At 40.2% G+C, this 22,280-nt stretch overlaps 1 protein-coding gene across 8 annotated transcripts in view; it reads left to right on the forward strand.

Moving 5' to 3' along the window:
* Positions 1–1,934: 1,934 nt before the first annotated feature.
* LOC143207109 (cell adhesion molecule Dscam2) overlaps positions 1,935–22,280 on the forward strand; it is a 252,777-nt gene continuing 232,431 nt past the window's right edge. For 4 of the 8 annotated variants that reach the window (XM_076420195.1, XM_076420198.1, XM_076420199.1 and 1 more), the window contains exon 1: positions 1,935–2,437. In XM_076420195.1, the coding sequence (XP_076276310.1) occupies positions 2,326–2,437 (112 nt within the window). In that variant the 5' untranslated portion in view covers positions 1,935–2,325. The remainder of the gene's footprint in view (positions 2,438–22,280) is intronic. The other 4 variants (XM_076420196.1, XM_076420197.1, XM_076420201.1 and 1 more) reach the window with 2 other exon arrangements.

Consider the following 22,280-nt stretch of genomic DNA (forward strand, 5'->3'; position numbering starts at 1 on the left):
ATATTATCGTATAAATGTTACATATTTATATTTCAGTACAGGAATATGTAATATTGGAAGATAATTTTATAAACAATAATTATATTACTCATAATTGGAGATTGAACGGAATGAAGCTTTAATTAAATCGATATAATGTTCAAGAAAAATTCCACAATTCTATGGTAACTGAAATGTAATGATAATGAAATCTGCGAAAAAATCGGTGATTTGTGTACACAATGTACTGTATAATACATACATGATTCCGCTTCTACCATTTTGTCATATGAAGAGTATGTGAAATCCCAGTCATGGGATCAAATCTGTTGGTAGAATAAAAAGAAATATGGTTATTGCGTGATAGGAAAATTTCTTGGAAATTGCTAATACATAACAGCTTTGTATTATATTATGCTTAACATCTTGTTTCTCTTGACAACGAAAATGGATTAGAGGACGATCGATTTACTCGGGTGTAAATTTCGGACAGCGCTGACCTAGATAGCATGAATATCAGCTCTGAATCGTTAACCTCTTTAAGATTACTAGCATATTGTTGCACGTTTAGCTCCAGTTTGTTGTGAACATTAAAAAGGTTAAACTTTGAATACAAGAAAAATTATTTCATGCATCGTTACTCACTTTTTCTGATTTCTAGGCGAGATAATATCATTTCTAAACTAAAATTGCTGCCAAATACTGCCAATGTAATATAAAAATACAATACTAATTATTGTAAAGTGTTCGCTCTTTAATGTCACTCATTTAATGCCACTATAATGACTTAAAGTCACTTCTTTAATTGGCAAGTAAGTACGTTTTATACTTAAGACAGTGGTATTATATTTTCGTCGGTAGTTTCATCTATTATTGAAACATTACGTAACTTTTTTAAGGACCTTCCACGACGAAAAAATGTTTTCTTCCCGACAGAAATGAATAACATTCATGATAAAGTTACATAACAAGTAGAATTAGTAATACTAGCACAATTAGTCAAATATAGTAATATCTACTTCAAGACTATCAGTTAAATGTACCCCACTGAATTACTTGGGTCAGCCAACCTCGCAGCATCAATAGTCTCCCGGTAAGTAACGCGTTAAAACTATACCACCATCGAACCATTACATCCAGTTAGAAATCGAGCACAAACGCTTTAATTAAACATTAGCAAGCCAGCAAAGGCAACAGCTCCAAAACTCCGATCGGACACAGGGTCCGCTAAAAACACATTGAACTCCAACCTAGAGACTGTTCCTCGTTCCTCCAGTTCCTCCCAATCCAGCGACCCACGAATTAGTCGAAAATACACGCAACGGAATATTAAAGGGATTTTGTTTCCAACCGAACGGCTAATCTACTGCTGAAAGGCGGAGGCAAGACCCAAAACACGAGAAACAGAACCGACCAAACAGAAGAACCAGAACAAAAAAGAGAGAAAGCTAGAAAATATAAAAAAGGTAGGAAAAGCGGGGCAAGTAATAATTTGAATACGGCGGTTGGTAAAGGTGGTCCGCGGAAGGGTGGCTAATCGACGCCGTAACCCCGGCGTGCTATTTAATTTGCGTTCCCGTGACGGTGGCGTAAGGTTACACCGGGTTCTCTTGCTCTTTGAGGTCGTCGGTTGATGGTTGCCCGGTTCGGCGGACGACGATGGGTGGGGGGTCGGGTGATTCCGACGGTGTACGCGGTGGATATTGCAACGGAACATGGACCGTCGGCCGAGGCTGAGGCGGGTGACCGGTGGGGTGGCCGAGGACGCGAAGAGGGAGGAGTTGTACCTGGCTAACGGGCGGGTAGGGGGTCTGCAGGGGTGGTGGTGGCCAGAGAGAGAGAAAGAGAGAGAGAGGGGGGTGGGAGGATGTCGGTTCCCTGGTGGCCTCGGCCTGAGCTGCGGTCGGAGAGGTTCTTCGCAACCCCGCGGATACCCGTATTTAGAGGGGCACCTACCAACCTCGCGTGTAGGTGCACGTCGTGTAGCTGGTGTCCGTGGGCTACCCCACGGGGATCGTGAGGCAGCGCAGGATGTCTGAGCGGGTACAAGCCGGGGATAGCCGAGGCTGGTCGAGGGCGGCCGGTTGCGCACGAGCCGCGAACCCGTCGCGGAAACCTGTCGCGCGCCACCGAAGTTGAACAGTCTCTCACTGGCGCCCGACGCGGTGTGTGCCCGAGAGACTTGGTCGAACTCGTTGTTGGCCAGGTGTGTGATTGTTCGTCGAGGAAACGCACAAGGCACACGGATTCGCGTGCAGAGGTAGCTCGGATCAGGCTGGCCCTGCGAGGGGCTCGGACGGTGACTGGTGTTCCGCAAACCTGGACGACTCATCCAGGCGCGACACCATGAGCGGAGAACGCCTGGACAGTGGATGGTGCGTGCGGATCCGCCACGTGACACCAGGATTCGTGCCCCTCTGGACCGTCGCTGCTGTAGCCGCGCTGATCATCGTACACGGTGAGCCAAGGATTTATTTTCTCGTCGCTTCCTTTCCTTCGGCAGCAAAAAGAAAATGATACTTCCCGACTTGGAGGTTCCTAAGTCGGTACCTTGAAGGAGCAATTTTTCCCAGAATTTCTCGAGTCATTCTACGCGATTCGAGGCTGACTATTTATCGAGGCTACTCGCGTCTCTGCACCCCAGAGAGACGGGGTGGAGGGTCTTGCTGCAAGAGTAGACGCGTGACGAGTAAGAGCGATCAGGTGAAACGTCTTCGAAGATACCTTCGCTTCGATTCGCTGATGCCACTCGTGTCCTGGCGTACTTCTTGAATTAGCACAATTGCGAACCTGGCTTCGCAGAGATCCTTCTTCCGCTGATTGTGCTTTTCCAAGTTTCGCTGCTGTAACGAGGATGCTGCTACTGCTTTACAGCACCCGGTCACGGAATCTAATCGCTTTTATTGTAGACGAAGGTAGTTCTCCTTTTTCTAATTCCTTTGAGATTTAGCTACCTCGTGAGAGAATTCCACTGCACTCGAAATGAAGATCCAGATTCCTTTGTCCCTTTTCGCTGCGATTCGAAACGTTACTCGGTCGAAACTATTATCTTTAATTCTGCTACAGTGGCTTTATCAAACCGATCAGATTCTCCGTTCTTCACTTTTTTACTAATCTTTATGTTGGAGAAAAGTTTGCGTATATCCTTATAACTGAATTAAATATATTTTTCGGTGTAAAGGCTATACTACCAAGAATAATGAATTAATGAGTGCAAAGCATTTACACGTGCTTGAACAATATAAACTTCATTTTTTCCATAAATGCATACAATCCGCTGTCTACTAATAACATTTAACTAACTATCCTTTACGATAGTCGATCTATGAGACCGCTTTAAATATTCATCCATTTCTATTTTCTATCCAGCACACCTTTCAATTAGAGTGCAATGTTAAATTCGTGAAATGATTGACGATCTATATTTAGGTCTAATTTAATCATTTTCGTCAGCGGTGTAAAAGGCTGCCTATAACATTTAGTTAATTACTAGTAGATAAGATTATTATTAGTTGATTAAGGTTAGTGAAGCTATATGGAAAATGTGTTATGAATAGGCGTATCCGTATTACAACTGTTGGTTATTGGGAAGTGAAATATAGATATCTTAAGATATACAGGGTATCCCGTAACTGGTAGTACAATAGTAGAAAATGTAGAATAAAATTTTTTCATATGATAAAATATTTCATATTTTTTCATTTTCGAAAAAAATAAGTTTGAAAATTTGTCGATATCATCATGTTAACAATGTTTGTAAACATTGCAAGAAGCACGGAAGTACTCTCCTACTGGGAACAGTAAGATAGTAAAATCCGTCGAGCTGAAGCTGGTCCAAGTGCATGCGTACTCGACAAATTCAAACTTATTTTTTTCGAAAATAAAGCGTCATATGAAAAAATTTTATTCTACATTTTCGATTCAATTTTTCACGCAGAATCACCCCCTACTCGGTTGTACCACCAGTTACGGGACATCCTGTATATACTTTATAATATTTCATGTACCCTTTAATACAAATCGTGAATAACGTAACTGTAGCTAGTCTCGGAGTGAAGACCCTTGGTCTCTAGCGGGTGCCTTTATACGATACTTCGGGAGAGCCTGCAATACAAATACAGGCAAAGAGAAAGAACTCTGCGTACACACACTTACAATTGTGCTGCCCGTGTAGCTCCTAACGCATATCGTCGGTGTACATCACAATAACAGAGTCGATTGTGGTTGCATAGACATTTGCAGTCTATTTAAAACTGAATCGAATAACGTGTTTTTCCTCTTTCCTTGTTATTTCAACCGTTCCGTCCAATTAAAGGCCGTAGCCAAAACAAAGTTAAACTACCCCGGAACTTTTGCCTCTATCGAATTCCCATGCTTCGAACTGAAAGGCAGCGTATTATACATAGTATGCTAATCCTGTACGTGTTCCGTAAGGTCTGTTCTTTGGACCGTATTTCGAGCGTCCGGACCGTTTTATCAAATCGTTGGATTAAACAGAAGGCGAAGGGTGCAAACTTTCCGCGGGACTTTGTAACTGGCAAACGAATCCGCCTTTGCTGCTGATGGGGTAAAACGACGCAAAAAGCTGACGAACTCGACCAGGAAGTCCGTGACTCGGATCCGAATTGCTTCTAGTAACTTCATGGGACCCGTTGAAGGGAGTTGGACGTGCGTTCCCGGTAGCGTTGCTATTTTTGCGGCTCGTTACACAGTCTTCTGTGCAAACGGAACGGGATTACATCCAGAAATGCAGCGTATCTCTTAGTTTCGCCAAACGAAACAAAGATCGATCGAACGTTATTCCGGAAATTTTTTAAAACGCTCGGAAAATAAGTGAATAATCGTATCATCTCGGTAGAAAGCTTTTTCCGTGGTCTCTTTAAAATCTCCCTGTTGAAGCAAAATGTAGAAACATGACCGTCCTTGAAAAATAAATATTTGAAGGGATACGTTGCGTTGTTTGAAAGGGAATACAGAATTTCTGTACATCAGAAATGCACAGTATTCAGGCGCTTTATTCCGACATTTAAATACTCCAATCGAAGAAGACATTATTTTTTCCCAGAAATTACAGGCGAATCTGTGTAACGACCTCTGACAAATTCGTCGGGAAATTGAACACTGTATCCTTGCGTGTAGCAAATGTGCCCCGATTTTGAACTTCTAATACAACTTGCCGAAGTAATCCCGTTACACGCTACCTCACACGAAAAAGAGCATCAAGAGCACAGCGCCAGTGCTTTCGGAGAAGGAGAACCGTGAAACGAAATTTTGCAGACAACGATAGAACGATACTTGATACTTGTGATTCAAATTAGAATTGTGACTATTTCTAATACAGATACCACAAATTTTTTCGGAAATAACTACCCCACGTTTATGAATAAGTGGAGGAGATGTTTCCGATATCAATTAGTCGAGTAAAATTGTTTAATTGCCCCATCGCTGTAACGGAACATTGTAAACAGGGATCGTTAGCATCGAAACGGTCTGTTGTTCGGCGCGACATCAACCAAACCACCGGTTGCCCATTAAAAAAATAATTATTGGGAACAATAGGTTAGCGCGGGTGGCCGCGAACCACGTTGAAAAATATCGGCGATAAACCAGGGCCCGGCTATATTTCCTTTCGGCGTGTTACGCGCGTTGGAACGCACGATACCGCTGACGTGGTTTATCGCGTTCTCCTCTAAAATTTAAACTGCCTCCGTCCGCACTGAATCGCTGCCGGATTTATGGCACGGTGTGCAACTTCTACGTAGCAGGCTGCGCCCGGAGGACTCCGGAGGACAGGGGGACACATGGACCACGGGGAAAGAACAGAAAACGCGTCCTTCGCGCCGATTTAACGGCCGATCACTAATGAAAATCCTTCCGGCTCGATCGCAGGCCGTTCCAGCCACCGCTGATCCGCTCTGCTCCTTTCGTTGCGACGGTTTTCGTTTTCACGGGCCGTGTTTATGTCGTTCCCGCTGGCTTGTAAAGCGACTACCCCGTGTCCACCAGCTGCGATAAATTCGTCGCGAGCCTCCGGTCCAACCGGGGGAAAAATTGTTTATAAAGGAACGGGATTCCCTGTCGGTGTTGATGGCGAGCACTGGACACGCGTTGTAAAAGTTAGTACGCGAGGGATTGGTTTAAGAAGCTGGATTTCGTTTTGTGACCCTTCGAATGGCTCGATATGTAGCCTGTCGCGGAATAAAAGCAATAATGATAAAAAAGTTTATGCTGCGTATCGTCGTGAAATAGGAGAGTAGATATAAACGATGTTCTGTGTCTTAGTTGCACAATAGACTACGTGTTGCTTACCTGATTTTTAGGTAATTGAGCCTGATAAGGAAATATGTGTTAGATGATGTGTTGTGTCGTTAGGAAATTGATCAATATCAGTGAATTTGTATCGTTATCATTAGACAGCGGATCTTTATGCAAAATAAAAATTTTCCACCCAAATTGCAACAAACTGGAGTGAAATAGAAATTTATTTTCTTTCTTAATATGGTCGAAAGGTTGAAAATAACGTAACAGTGTTTTGAAATTCTTCTAATGTGCTTACTGTTTTAAAGTAGACCTACTCATTTCTGTCATAAAATGCATAAAATCCGCGCTGTCTAGTTATCATTAACCGTAGGGTGTGACCTGTAGTAACATTCACGTGGATTTGTTATCTTTACGTAAAGCATATTTACAACCACAAACGGATAGGTTTGAGAAAAGTAAGAAACTTTCTGACATTAATATCAGTGAATTGTGTTTAATAATTATATATTCCATTACGTGTGTTTCATCTACTCGTTTTTCTCATATTTCTATAAAATCTGCAACCTAGTCATAATTGATACATATGGGCGTGTGCAATAGACATATTGTACATTGAATACAACCGAACAAGTATCAAATTTTTAATCAGTTCGGTGGAAGGGTTCAGGGCAATCTGGTTGTAATGGACAAGCCTGCGGCACCTCCGGTTGTTGCAAATTCATTTAGACGTACACCAGAATCTCGGACCACCGTCGGATTAGCTGGCAGGGTTTGTATAGTCTTGTGGAGATCGGGTGCATCGGGTGGTGCATCGAACGTAGCGTCACGTGAAACACGTTCGACAGGGTGAGACCGATAACGTTCGTTGGCCCCGTAATCGCGTGATAAAATGGGCGTGGACGGTTTGCGAGACTCTTGAACATCCGAAATTGTCGGGATGAATTCTGTCAACGTTCCCACATACGGGAGCCACCTTAGAGTTCGCTGCACGCGAGCCACGGAATCCGCACGCGTATTTCGCAACCGTCGCGAAATTAGTCCGCAGTCGGAGGAGAAGCGGGACCCTCGAGTGTAAAGTTAACTTCCGGCCTGAACTTTCGAATAGTAAGAATCGGGTCACGACTCTGTCAGACGGCGACCGCGAACGTCGGTGGGGCGGGAAGACGAGAAGCAGAGGAACGGGACGAGTTAACCCTAGCACTCCTCCGGGAGGGTTCGCTGAACCCGCAAGTCAGAAAACATTGAATAAGAGCCAGTTTTCTTGCGTTCGAAGGCCTCCGGACAATTATTTATTTTTCTCTTCAACAATCGGAAAACCTCGGATCCTCCCTTCACGAGAATATAAGGAGAGTGAAGCAGCGTCGGTCTAGCTTCGTTTTTTCCATAATCTTAGATACAATTTAGTAATAATTAGACTGCGGATTTTATGCATGTACGACAAAAATGGATAGCTGTAATTTAAAATGGCAAAAATATCAGAACAATTTACACATACTATTATATTATTCTCAATCTGCTAAACATAATAAAGAAGAACATTTCTAGTTCACTCTAATACGTTGCAATTCAAGTAAGAGATTTTTATTTTGCATAAAGTTCCGCAGTCTAGTAATAAGAATCTGGAGATATACTCTTCCATTTTGTATGAATTATTGGGTTATTCTGTAAGTAATGCAAATTTTTCTTCATATTTTAGTAGTTTTTTTGTATACAGAACCATACAATTACCACTGATATTGGACCATGTAACATTTTTTTGAGAAGTTAGAAGAATTAGTTTACTATATGACGTGGAACGGAAATTTGGAAAAATTAAAAATGTTATTCTTTCTTTTCGACTCACGTTTGGATGTACACTCCTCAAAAGAATTAAGGGATCACCTCTGCGAACCCGAAAAATTGCTACTAGTTTACACGATCACAACTCTGGCCAAAATTGCTGTATCAATATCGTTAAACAATGGTTTGAAAGCGTGACAACACACAATAACACACAATTGTATCAAAATTGTTAAGTAAGTAGTCAGTGTCACACACACACTGACATAACGTGTGTTACCACCTCGTTTATGAATAACACACAATTTTATTAAAATTGTTAATTAAGTAGTCAGTGTCACACACACATACACGAAAGAGGCGCAAATACGGCCGGGCAACCTCCACGCGGTATGTCTTGGGTATTTTCTGCGAATCACTAACTTCAAATACAGCTGCCATAGGTAAAAAATTGTCGCAGCGAGTTCATTCACTCAATCGAATCGGCAGAATCTCTGCTTTAATTTGACTTTCGGATCATGGTATTGCGATCATTTCTTGCCGAGATATAGCCAGTTAAAGGGAAAATGGAAATTGTGCATATTTTCAGAAACAGCTGGTATATCGAAATGTTAATGAAATTGAAAAAACAAAAGAAGTACCTCGAAGAGAAAGAAACGCTCTTTCTAATATTTTTTTGCACAAGATTCTACGATAATTTTTTCGCTTTCTGGAAGCAGTTAAAGTTGAAAAGCCAATATTTACTTCAATGTTGAATAACTCGAATAAAAAAAATCGCACAATAATCAATAACCACACATTTTACACAGGAAAGACAGCCCTTCCAAATAATATTAACGCGATTTATCAAAAAAATTTGTTTCTCCCGGTGTGATGTCACAAAGTTGCACAAAATTTTTGTTAACCGTCAATGTTGTCTTTATATCGATATAACTTTGTAAAAAACCAACATACCAACAATTTAAAACAGAGTATTCGAAACTAGAGGTTTCACGCTTCCAAACCATTGTTTAACGATAGCGATAAAGCAATTTTGGCCAGATTTATGATCATGTAAACTAGTAGCAATTTTTCGGGTTCGCAGAGGTGATCCCTTAATTCTTTTGAGGAGTGTAGAATTACTTCAGAACCGATTGTCCACGATATGTGAGACACCCTGTATGACTGTAATCGGATGATATTTCTTAGGTAGAATTTCCTGAACAGATCGACGCACCCACATTTCAGGTGTCCTAGAGTTTAATACCCATCGGGATGTTCTCTTTTTCCAGGCTGAGAGCCAGGTCGACCGGGTTTACGTTTTAACGTGGGAACCGACCAGCCCTGTCCCTCTAATTTATCTTGTTATTTACATTAACGAATCCGGTCAGCGGAACGTTTGCGAACGCCGGAACCGATCCGTGTACCGACAGATTTTTCTCGATCGATGGATTTCGAGGAATGTTTGTTTACTGACAGGGGATAGGGGATGGTAGGCTAAACACGAGATGTTATTCTACAATATAGCGACAATGTTTGACGTCGATTTAAGATACGGCAAACTGCACAAGTACTCGTAGATTCTATGGAATTAATCCGGGATTATACAGTGATGTAATGTGTAATATGTCTCATTTAATTATTCTGCGCTCCGTTAACAGGGTTATATGCAATTTTAATAAGCAATGTGGCTAACCGGACATCTGGGTATCCATTTCTATAATTTCGTTATTAATTTTTTTCTGTTTCTGTCAGAATCCCGTTGTATTTTCGTATGTCAACTAACGTATGAAAAGCTTTAATCATTGAAGCTTTAAACTCATAATAAAAGCTTTAAACTCATTTCTATATTTTAATTGCCTGCGCAAGGAATAAACGCTGCGCGGGTTAAATATTATTCTACGTAGCTTCATAATTCATTTTAGCTGCGACTAACTGGAAAATTCCTGCAGCCTGTGAGAAAACTCGCAATTTTCTTTTTAATTCTTAAAAGCCAATTGTCTCTCTAGACACATTCTAATAGCCAACAGCTGGGCTCATTTGAATCTCCACAGGTAATATTTTCCTAAATTTTCTGAATATAGGACAGGTCGCTTTTCATGTTGGTAATTTTCATATAAAACAAGTAAATTTCTTTTGAAGGAATTATCTCTAGATTGTAAATCCTTATACAAACTTCTATCTCTATAGATTATTCTATAATATAACCAGAATAAGGGAAATACGTGTGACATTTGCAAATTTAGGTAAATGTACCTGTTTTTATATTTTATCAATACCTGTTGAATTTAGGTTTCTCTACTCTAGCACGTCCAAATTACCATTTAACGGTGTTTCATGTTTCTCTCGCAACAAGCAGAAGGTTTGCGTTCATAACATTCTTTCCTTCGGCTGATCCACCGAACTGTACGAGTATATCACAATGCTGGATACTTGCTTGTCTTATTTACCCGAGGAACTGTAAAGATTTCCACGTATTATACCAGATATATCCTGTAATATATGATATTATATATATATACCTATATATAAACATACATCCAGTAAAGAATTTTTCCTGTTTCCGTTCGACGCAGCATTTTTCAGAAATCATATTGCAGAAATCCCTTCGGTTTGAAAGCGATGTCTTGTCCCCGTCTCGAGCAATATTTCTCTCACTTCGTTCACGCCGTCGTTCCCGAACCGAGTTAAATCTCTCCGAACGGATACGTCGCAGAAATACGTTCGGATATCCCGACTCTAATATCACGCATTCCGCGGGGAACATTTTCGACAACGATTATTAATCCTTTTGCTTCGTCGTACAATGCTATGGACGAGGTATATCTTTATTATCGATATGAAGTGTTTTCCTTGTAAATTTGACACAAGTAATCGAATGTTTCAAAGTATGCTAAATGTGGCGGAATGATTTTTGCAGAAATATCTGGTTCCCTTCCGTTGGCCATTTTTTTTGTTGTGGACTAGACATTCTATTGGTGGACGACATCTTTCTCTGTGGGTTGTATTTTTTTATATCAGATCTTCTACATCGATTGCAATTATCCCTCTGCATTCTACCTGGTATTTCACCTAACTTGACCACCTTCAATATCTTTGTTGTTTTTAAAGATATGTCAAATGTCTGAAGGACAAAGTTGAATGGTAAAATGGGGCTCATACGATACCAAAAAAATTACATAAAAACAAAAATTTGTTTGGTATCCTATTTTATATTCATCATTTGTAAGCACCTTTCACCAACGATGACATGTCTTAAAAATCGATTACGTATGTCAAATTTTTAAATAAAACACTTCGTATCAATAATAAAGATACATGAGATATCTCATCGTCCATAGCATGGTACGACGAAATCATGGTGACGAGAAGATATCACGTCCATTGCATCGTACAAGCGACATTATGGTGACGAGATATGTCGTCCATTGTAGCGAAAGGGTTAAAGTATCGTCTCGTCGGTTCCCGTTTAGGAGAGCACGATTTGCGATGCGCCGGTGTCGGGTAATCCACTTCCGCGGGAAGTTAACGCGCCGAAAACAGGGAACGGTGGCCGGTGATGGGTCAAATTTCCCATTAAAATGAAATAGAAGGACCTCGTTAATAACGCCGCCTGGCAACTTGACCGTCTATTATCGCGAGTTCGGGCCTTGTTGGGAAATTCGGAAACCGGGGTCGCTAATTGGCCGGCCGAAAATTGAGGAACGCGCCACGCAGAGACGGTGAATGCCGGATAAAGGACTATGCTCATAGAGCGGGTATGACGCTACCATTGCAGTTTCTATGATATCCACGGCGCGTCGCGCTATGATCAAGGAAACCTTACTATTTTCAATTTGCTAAACCGGTGATGATCGTCACGAAAGGTGGCATTTAACTGTCCAGCTGGTGTGCTTGACTTTTGACGCATCTCTTACTGACGTTTGTGTACAGCTACATAGCCCATTGAAAGCTAGATGGTTTCAAGGTACGCGAAGTGAATGCCCCTATTCGTGGCCATGTATCTGTTGATAACCGGTTGCTCGATTCACGTTATTGAAATCTGCAGCAGATCATCTTTCAGAACACTATAATTTATAATGCATAGGACCATTCATAGCAATCTGTCTCAACATATTTATGGAGGTATTTATTGTTAGTTGTACTGAATACCTACATATATTCTTTAAAAAATCATAACTTCAAGTACGAAGACCATATTCATGCTTACCGTACTCTACTACATACAGGTGTAATATTTCCTTCTAGAATCTGTTTCATAACTTACATTTATTTGAATTTTGGCTTAAAATAGTAGATAAACTAATGAGGCTACATATCAAATAAAACTTACCCTGTTTCGGGGAGATATCTTATTGTGGTCACAAGTTCTCTCTAGGTAGACGTGTTAAGTTAGCTGGGCTAAATTTTGAACGACACTATATAAATGATCTTGAATGGCCTTGGACTAAGAAAGTGTTGTAGGTCAGTGAATTCGTCTTGGGATAGGATACACGTTTACCTAAATAAAAACATACAGTTATGTATAAACGAAAACAGAGGTCATATATTTCATATGATGAAAAAATGCATCTGGTGGGAATTGTGAAAAACAATACTAAAAATTGAATTTTACGACTCTTTTAGTTGGGCCAATAACGAAAATTTCAAAGATGTATTTGGTCAACTCATAGAAATTATATACGCTCCGAAAATTTCATTGAAATTGGTTAATAGGTTTACGAGTTATAAACGATCAAACGTGGTAAAAAAGCCGAAGATCTTGAAAAATTGTAATTTTTACCACTTTTATTCGTTTATAACTAGTAAACTAATTAACCAAGTTCAATGAAATTTTCGGAACGTATATACATAAAAGTCGTAAAAATCAATTTTTACTATTGTTTTTCACAATTCCGACCAAATGGTTTTTTTCAACATATCTTTTAGACGTCATTTACTAAACTAATTGTTCTAGCCTTACAGAAAAATTGAAGTCGTTTGGTCCATTCATGAAGAAGTTATTCTGATTTAAAGTGTGTGTGCGATCAGTTTTGCTCTTAACTGTAGAGAAGATTTTTGACCGCGATAAGATGTCTGCCTCTCCGCATAGTAAGTTTTAATTGAAATATTTTTTATAACGAGCTAAAGTGTAATACCCTTTTGAAGATTAGAAAGGTTTCCCCAGAAGAGATCGAGAAGCGTGAGATGAAGATATGCTTTATTACTATTCTCTGTCGAGTGCGAACACTGACTGCTCTTCAAAACGGTTTAATTTGAAAGGTTATCTTGTTGGCAAGCTGTTTGTCCTGTGACGTCGATATGGGACGACGACCGCACTTCATAATATTGTTCGAGGAACGATATTTTTTCCTTGCGTAACGGACATACATGGATACATAACAGCGAACGATTTTTCTTTTACATTGTATATGTATACTATTTTCGCAAAGCGTAGCGTTCATGACCGTGACATAGTAAGACCGATTTGCCTTCAAAGACGATTAGAGAAGAAAGTTAGGTGCCGTGTGAAGGGGCGTTTCTCGAGTGCATCCGCTGCCAGGCTGCCTAATGTCACTAATGGAGAGAGTGCAGCCACGTTGTCAGTAAAGGAATAATTGTCTAGGTGAATTAGCCTGTTAGACGTATCGGTTTCGCGGATGCTCCCTGCCAGGAACGGCGTGTATATCAGACACAAGAGGTATTCGAACAGGAAGCGAGTGGACACTTAGCATTTATATTCTTTTCGTCGACTACAGAAACGAAACAACTGATGCTGCTTTGAACGGCTTCTTATAGCTCTCGGCTCCGAAGGATTCCGAGGCGCCTTTTCTGATTTCAATTCAAGTGCGTTCGAACACCGAACGTCGCTTTCACCGTTATTGGATTAAAGTATTAGCCCCTGGATGTACGAGGAATTATAAAGTCATCGGGTGCCTTTCAGACTCGACAGCTCGGTATATTCCGTCGGCCGATAAATCGCGACTCCTTTAATCTATCGCGGAGATGGACGAAACTTTTGTCTCGTTGAAAGCTTTTTCGAATAACGAATAAAAGTTCGCTGAGTCTTCCCTTCCGTGATTTATTGAGTCAGAAGTAAAAGAAAATTTCTGCAACGGAGCGATATTTTAATGTAAAAGCTTCTATAGGACGCGACTGCTTAAAATAACAGAGGTCGCGAATAGAAGTTCATACGCTGTCACTATAGCGAGCAACAGTTACTCGTTTTGAAAGAAATATTCTACAATATTTTGAAGTAAATCATGTTTTTTTAATCCTTTCATACTCTGTGTTGAGGAAGGCATATTTTTCTTACCATCGTACGCCCATATACACGTACTCTGTGTAGAATGAAATTGCAAAAATATCGTGCACCGCAAAGGATTAATTTCCTTCGTACGGTATGTGGTAATTAAGCTACGCAGTTCGCGCAGGGTCTTTATGTGGATGTTTATGAAACGGAATTCTTGAAACGCTGGATGTTCTATGTGTGCACGGACTTAACCGTGAGTAATACTAACCGGCAGACGTTACAAAGTGGTTACCGAGAATCCCAGAAGGCTAAACTTTATGATGAAAATTAGAAACGTCCTTTCCCCACAGGAACCCGGCCGGTCTTGTCGCGCTTACCAAGGCGAATTTTCCAGTTAGTTTTTTTCACTGCGTTTTTTGATTCTTTAACGTTTCTTAAGAGAATCTTAGGGAATTAGTACGTTCCAGAATAATTATGAAATGTCTCGGGATCAAGTTTTCATTTTCATTCTCTGGGCGTTAAGCTAAAATTATTGTCTTCGCAATATCAGCTTGCTAACAGCTAAGTCTCTCGACTATAATTTCATATTATTGTAGTACAAGGAGAAATATGGGTACTATGGAAAACAATGTCGACCTGTGAAGATTTACCTTTTGTTTAAACCTACCGGTTTTTTACTTTATATATACTCAGCTTCTGCTTTACATTGTCTTCTGGTAGAAATGAATTATTTCGAGAAATAAATTAAGAAAATAAGGCAGTATTACTGATGGGAAGCATTAATAATATCAGTGATAATCGGTGAGGAGTTGCCTACAAGTTAAATACTCATTGTTCTGTGCAGCAATTAATAAAGTTCGATTTCACTTGTTTATATGCTAGTCAGACGTTCCCAATACGAAATGCTTACCGTTTTCAATAGAAATAATACGGAAATCAGAAGACACTGGAGGAATACAATTGGCAAATTCAATTAGCTGGTTAATATACGTGGTTGTAAAAGAAAACGCTGCATGTTACACTCTTTTAATTCCGTAACATTATCGTTTGAAGCGTGTAAGCATTACTGGCAATGCTTCCTCGTTTTCCTTTTATGATGCAAATGCATGTTTCCTTTATTTTGTGGAATATCCTTTGTTCGTGTAATTAACTTGAATAATAACGAACCGGATAACAGTACTTTAAGGACATTTTGGATAAAATGACTGTTGTGACGTGCTTGGTGTGTGACTAACGCGAGTGTCAATTTGGGTCTTTGGGGAAATCGCCCTGGCCGTACCGTTCTCAATGGTACTTGAAGCAGTGTGGGCCCCAACTAGCGCCGTGGGCCTGTGTCCCTAAGGCTAATGTATGGGTTCCAAAGAGTGCGAGGAACTAAAATGTTTATATCTCGCGTTTCTGTAATTTCTTCTATGGGCGTCGTCCTCATTAAGAAATCTCGTACGTTGCTATTGACTACGGCCCTACTTTTCGATATTTCGTGGAGGGAATTTCCAACCCCACAAGGTTTCCTTATTCATGGATCTTCGAAGGAAGGTCAGTCGCAACTTAGAGTCTCAGTTAATCAAGTCAACTTTAACACAGCTCTCTACCTTTGTATATACCGTTGTTCACTCGTTTTATTAAAGTTATTGTTATCCGAAAATTCAACAATTCCCTTATTTTTTTTTATTACCTCTTCATGAGACGTGTATCCCAGCGGCTCGCTAATCGCAGTTGAGCACTGACAAGACACAACAATGACGCTTTTGATAAACCTTATACATATTCTGCAATCCAGTTGACCACAAGTTCGACTCTTTACAACTCGTGACGTTCTACCTTACAGTCGCGGACAATAGGAGAAGATGAAACGTTTGCTATGATGCTGGTTGCTATGATATTCCTTCCTGATATGCTCTTGCGCAATAACGTTATTTTATCGGGATGTTTCCGCACATCCTGGCCGTATTCTTCCGCTTATTGGGGGTAGGATCCTCGTTATCAACTGATTAGGTATACTTCCCTCTGAAAAGGGAGAAACAAGCAGCCATAACGAGCGACTCGTTCCGTGAAATACATTGCAAGGGATTACGATCATTCGTAGGGCCACGTTATCGCCAACGACGGGGGCTAATTGATGAAACACAGCGGTGCTACAACGGGGATCGTTGATCTCGCGGAAGTCGTTCGCGCGGCCGTCAGTCGTGAACTTTAATTTCCTGCGTGACGAGCTCTGAATGCGTTCCACAACCACGCAAACTGGACAGGGTTCAGCCACCGGCGTGCAACCTAACGATTTACTGAACTCCATCGAGGCCGGCTCGTCGACGTCAGAAATTTTTTATGAATGGCTTTGTTGCTAGTTTGCAGAAATTTATTTGTTAGGTACACCCGGAGTGTCCTGTTGCACATCGATCCATATTTTCCAGGCTAACTAGAGAACTTTTATGATTAATGTGTCCCACAATATCGCAAAGGCTGGGATCGAAGTGTTTCCTCGCGAAATAAATGACTGACGAAGCCAGATGCATTTTTCTATCGAATCTTGCACATATGTTATTAAGGGTACCGGCGCGCCCGTGCAAGAGTGTGGTGGCACACGCACACATCGCTAGATCTGCATATACGTATACGAAATTACAAGGTTTACGAGAACACAAAATGACGCTTCAACATTGCAATGAGAAGTTCAGAAGCGGTCAATTATGATTTCTAAAAGTCAAATCTATGTCTGCCCGGTGCCCAAAAAGCATATTTTTACGTTATCGAGGAATAATTTGTAATATTCGGCAGATATCGCCTGTCACGAGGCATCTGAAGCAAGCATGATATCACAAGATGGCCGCCACTGACAGATTTTCGTAAATATTTAGAGATTTATCGTTCGAATAAAAAAAATCGCACTGCATCGACATAGCCAGGACATGTACAATGGCGGTGGTGTGTATTTTTAGTTGATTAATTAATTATTTAAACAATGGCGTATTTCGTATAGGGGAAGCAGAATAAGATTGTCTAACCTTTATAGGTTGGAGAAGAAAAACATTAAAATTTATGATCTGAAAATGGGTAGCTGAACTACGGTGCAAGAGCAAAGCTATCTGGTTAAATGGCGTTGGAGTATTGCTAAAGTTCAGGAAAAATCACGAAACGTTAGAGACTGAAAGTCGAAAACATTGTTCCCGAGCAACAGCAGCAGCGAAAATTCTATCCGAGGCGTATTTTGCAGCCGCAGTTATTTGCCCAGGATTGGGTGTACCACACTCTTTTTTTTTACTGTGTTTACGCATCGAGATGATTTGATGGAACGAAAGAGAAATGTTTGTCCGCTGCATGGCTAGGGAAACGGTGATCGTTATACGAACGGCGTGTTGCCGTGCAAACAATGTCGAAATGACGCAATTGTAGTCGATACACTTGGTTGCTGTTTATACAATCGTTAGTATTGGTCCGACTTTTTTTCCCAGTCCTGTATTGCTTCGATGGGAAAGCAATTAATTTAATTATAATAGAAAAACAATGACGTTCCGCGCCGAATGGACTGGCACGAATACTCGCGCTTGCCCGTTAGCGTTCGAATTGCGAAATCACGATCTGCGTGAATCTGCACTACGTTCGTTTTCCTGGTGCTTGCCATAATGATCTTTCTAATGACGGCATTGGCTGTATAAATTAATTCATTATATCAATCTGATAACAGTATTGAATGTATATATTAATTCGGGGACCTTTTTTTCGTAAAATTATTATTTAGTTACGTAAAATGGTTTTTGATCTTTCTTGATCGGAAAATCCAAAATTTTTACTCTGAAACCTTTGGCACCATTTTGTACATATTGTTTAAAGCCAAATTTTTCGCCACCTGCAAAGACCAACACAGTGAACAAAAGATTTGATTATAAAATAAAATTACGACTAATCAACCGCGAAAGCTATGAATTAATTTGTACACCTAACACGCGTACTTCTTTATCACTAAGATTGTTCGTATTACAACTGCTGCAAATGAGATGGGAATACGCAATGCTCTTGTGTGTATATTTCAAGTCTTTGATCCACTTCTGACGTCACAACACCCTAAGCTGGCAAAACAAGAATAGATTACATCACAGATAAATAACAACAAATTGTGAATCTTATTATTCCGCATAGAGTTACCATTTTCATTTTACATTGAATAGTTGCAATTTATAGAATAAGTTTTAAAAGAACGAATACACGAGGAAACGAGTCTTTTTGTATTTCTATTCTCTTTCCGCTCATATATCTGCTTATTATAACTAAATGTATTGTATTTTTCGATTTTACGCTTATACAGTTAAATAAAAAGGGGTTAAAGTTACAGGATTATTATTGTCTTTGAACAATGAATGTGTTAAATGTTACAGCATAATAGTGGCATCTTAATTAAACCCCGTATAAAGTAAAACTGTAGACTAAAGTTTTCAAATTGCCTGTGTAATGTGCACACTGAAGGTACATTTTCGACCGACATTAAAAGTCACAACTAGGTCATGAATATTTATGAATTTTCAAAGTAGAATAAAATGAATATTCTGGCAAAATCTTACCCTTTTGTACGTTGCTTATAAAATAAAGTAGTAGTACGAGGAGTGATATTCTATTTTAGCTCAGTTCCACGATAATTAACGATGAAAATATAAATTTACCTAACATTCGCAATTTAGTCATGCCCTCTTATGCCATAACCGTAAAATTCGCTATAATATGAAATTTACTGTCACGAGGGGACATAACGTAACCGCTATATGCCACGCTCACGGACTAAATTCTCAACCGGTAAAATGCGACATTTTTGCTCGAGTTTTTCGGGATCTCGTGCTACAGTTGTTTCATCAACGTGTTAATCGATCGTGTTGCGGTTTGATGGAATTTATGCGACCACCGGCTGGCAATCGGTGCTTCCTAAAACCTCGGCACGTTGAAACAAAAATTCAGCTGCCCCGCGGGCTAATTTTTTTATTGAATTCCAGACGCAACGAACAAGCAAATTAAATAGCTATTTTATTCATTACACTTCTCAGCAGACATAATTCACTCTGGCCGACTGACACGATGTATGCACATATGCGATGCGTGTACTTGACAGTGGCGGACAGCAAGGGCTTCCTCCTTTCTGCGAATTTTGAATCGCTCGTTCTGTCGCCGAGGTCACGATTTCGAAGAATATTATTCGTTCTTTCTTGTTAATCAAGTCTACGCCATTTTCAGATCATTCAAATTGCTCTCCACCACAATTCGCTATTTCGAAATAGCAACAAGACGAAAAGTATATTTTGGTATTTTTGGAAATTGGATAATTGTATATAAATAAATTACATAGTATAAATAGAATAAACATACAAATATACTCCATTCATAGCTATCTATTCTACATGGATTCATAATTTATTTATTTTTAACAAATTTATAATTCATAGATAAGAACAGTGGATGTATTGTTCGAATATATATTATTCCTTAGTGTTGTATTTCTTTCTGAACATTTGCAATAAACGGAAAAATGTACATGTATAATAAATATTACAATAGATATGGAAGTTGTCGAAGTTATTTTTCATTAAATTGCGGAAATCGTGGAAGTATAAATTTTTCCCGACATTTAAAAAGAAGAGTTTATATGAAAATTAGAGTCGCCGATTAAAAAGCAGCGTTAAATTGAACGCAAAATACGAATTTTATTGGTAATAAATAATATCACCGATAACACTGTCCAACACAAATTTGGTCTACCGTATCCACTGTCTGCAATATCTCGATATTGGAGATCGTAAAAAAGGTTCGAATTTGTTGTACAGTGTTATCTTTTATTTGCTTGAGAGTGCCACCAATGCTTTAATCCTCTGCCTGAATTAATACGAGTCGATATATTAGTGTACGTTACTTAAAAATGGTGATATCGAATCGTTTGTAATATAGAAATAACAGACTGTATTTGTTTCTGTTAGTTAAAAGTGGATAAATGGGTTTATGAATGTAATAGTAATATCATACATGTTTGACTACAATAGACAAACTAGTAATATTAAAATTAACCAGTCTAATTAATTCAAGTTCGATGATTACGCAAGGCGAACCTGGCAGATTTAATAAAAATTCGATCAATCACGGGAAAATGATCTCCCGGGAAAGTTGCTGCACGCAGGAAGTAGATAAGCTCTACTTATGTCAGGCATCCAGTCGAGCGGCAGATAAGGTCGCCTCGAGTCAGACACCCGTCAGACTAATAACGGCTTCAGCTACTTTGCCCCGGGAGTTAAACGGCTAGTATTATACGTGATTAACGTTAAAGGGAAGGGTAAGAAGGATACGTTGAACTCATCAATTGTTCTACAACTAAAAAGTAACAATTCCTTGACAATTGGTAATTTTTAACTGACTTTACAGACGATTAATCTAACCGGAACTATTTGGAACTCAACAGATGTTCCATGTCGAAGGGAAATAACATCGACAACTTTCGTTAGTCTATTAATATTTATTTAATAAATGACGAACTGTAATTCTAAATTTGAGGTATGGATTTTGAAGGTAGCAGAATAATATGCATTAAAAAAAATTTTTTCAGCGGTTAACTCCGGACCGCATTGGCCTAATAAAAATCTTAAATGAATCTGGTATCTACAGGCAACGAAAGGTCCGAGCCCGTGCAATATTGCGCGTCCGATATGAAGGGGGAAGTATTCGAGGCAGTGGTTGCCGGATAAAATAAACGAAAGGGGGATTGAAAATCGACTACGAGGTTACGGAGACCGGAGGGATCGATCGTACAGCGGATTCCACGGCGTCACGTACCATAGAGATCCGCCGGCCTTAAATTTTTGTATTTACGTGGACGGGCGCGTGCTCGTGTCCCGTCGAAAATTTGAATATTCATTATCGGCGGCGCGGCGTATCCAGCGGTCGCCGGCTAGGCGGAATGGAAAAATACAAAGGGAGAGGGTGGAGAAGGGAACGGATAAAAACGCGGCAGATAGAAGGCGTCGTTCCGGTAGGAGGCGAATAATAAAACGGAAATGAAAGCACGAAGAAACAGACGGATACATTAATCAATATAGCGGCTAGCAAAAAGATGGTGGAAAAAAAGAGGAACTAGGATAGAAGGCTAATGCGGGATGATAAAAATTCAATATCGGTGGACACCGGAAGAGCGAACAGGAATTGTTCAAGAGGATTAAGCGAATAAAAAGGGGAAACTAGCCGAGCAGCATCGGGAGCGAAAAATAAAGTGGCCGAGGAGAAATTCTCCGGCGGTGGAGAGAGGCAACGATGTTGAAATTGAAAATTCGTTTTGCTGTTCTTAATTTTGCGTTTCCTTCGCAATTTTAAGCCGACGAAAGAGCGTGAAGCCGGGGGAAAGTCACCGCTGAGAGCGTTAGACGGAATATATTTACAAAGTGTTATTTTAGGCTCGAAGGATTCCGCGTCTGTGAGGCTGGAGGGTCAGGATGTTGTGATACGTCTGTGTGTGTGCCTGTGATCAAGCGAGAGCGGGAGAATTTCTGACGGCCAACGGCAAGTCGCTTTTCAGCTGTTGGCTCCGGGAAAGTCGTTAAACAGCGCCAGCCTGTGCCATTTATGGACTTCTGTTTTCCGGCGCAAGGGTTAGATGCTCGTTGGCCGTGTGTGTACCATTCCGACTCGGCGAAACCGCAAGGTAATCGTGTTTATGAGATACGATATATCAAGGAATTGAATGAAACTGTGTTGCGCTACGCGGACCGAGACCGGCTATCTGCAAACACTGTAACGTTCGCTTCAAGAACCATGTTTTCTCCAGGAAAACCAAGACTTTATCGCACATAGCTACCGCGGGTTCTCAGCTTGTCGCTTATGTGTTACTTTTCAAAGTTGCTCGAGATCCTTCGTTGGAAAAACGAGTAAGTCAGTTATCCCGGATGAAATGAGTGGAAATCTCAAATGAGGGTTGCATATGCGACTGTCCGAAATAACACGGTTTAAAGTAGCGAGGGTCAGTCACTACACTGGAACTTTCTGTGTATTAACCCTCGGACAGCGGATCATTTTTATAATGAGATCATTGATG

This window comes from Lasioglossum baleicum, chromosome 3, assembly GCF_051020765.1.
Source record: "Lasioglossum baleicum chromosome 3, iyLasBale1, whole genome shotgun sequence".
Taxonomy (NCBI): Eukaryota; Metazoa; Arthropoda; class Insecta; order Hymenoptera; family Halictidae; genus Lasioglossum; species Lasioglossum baleicum.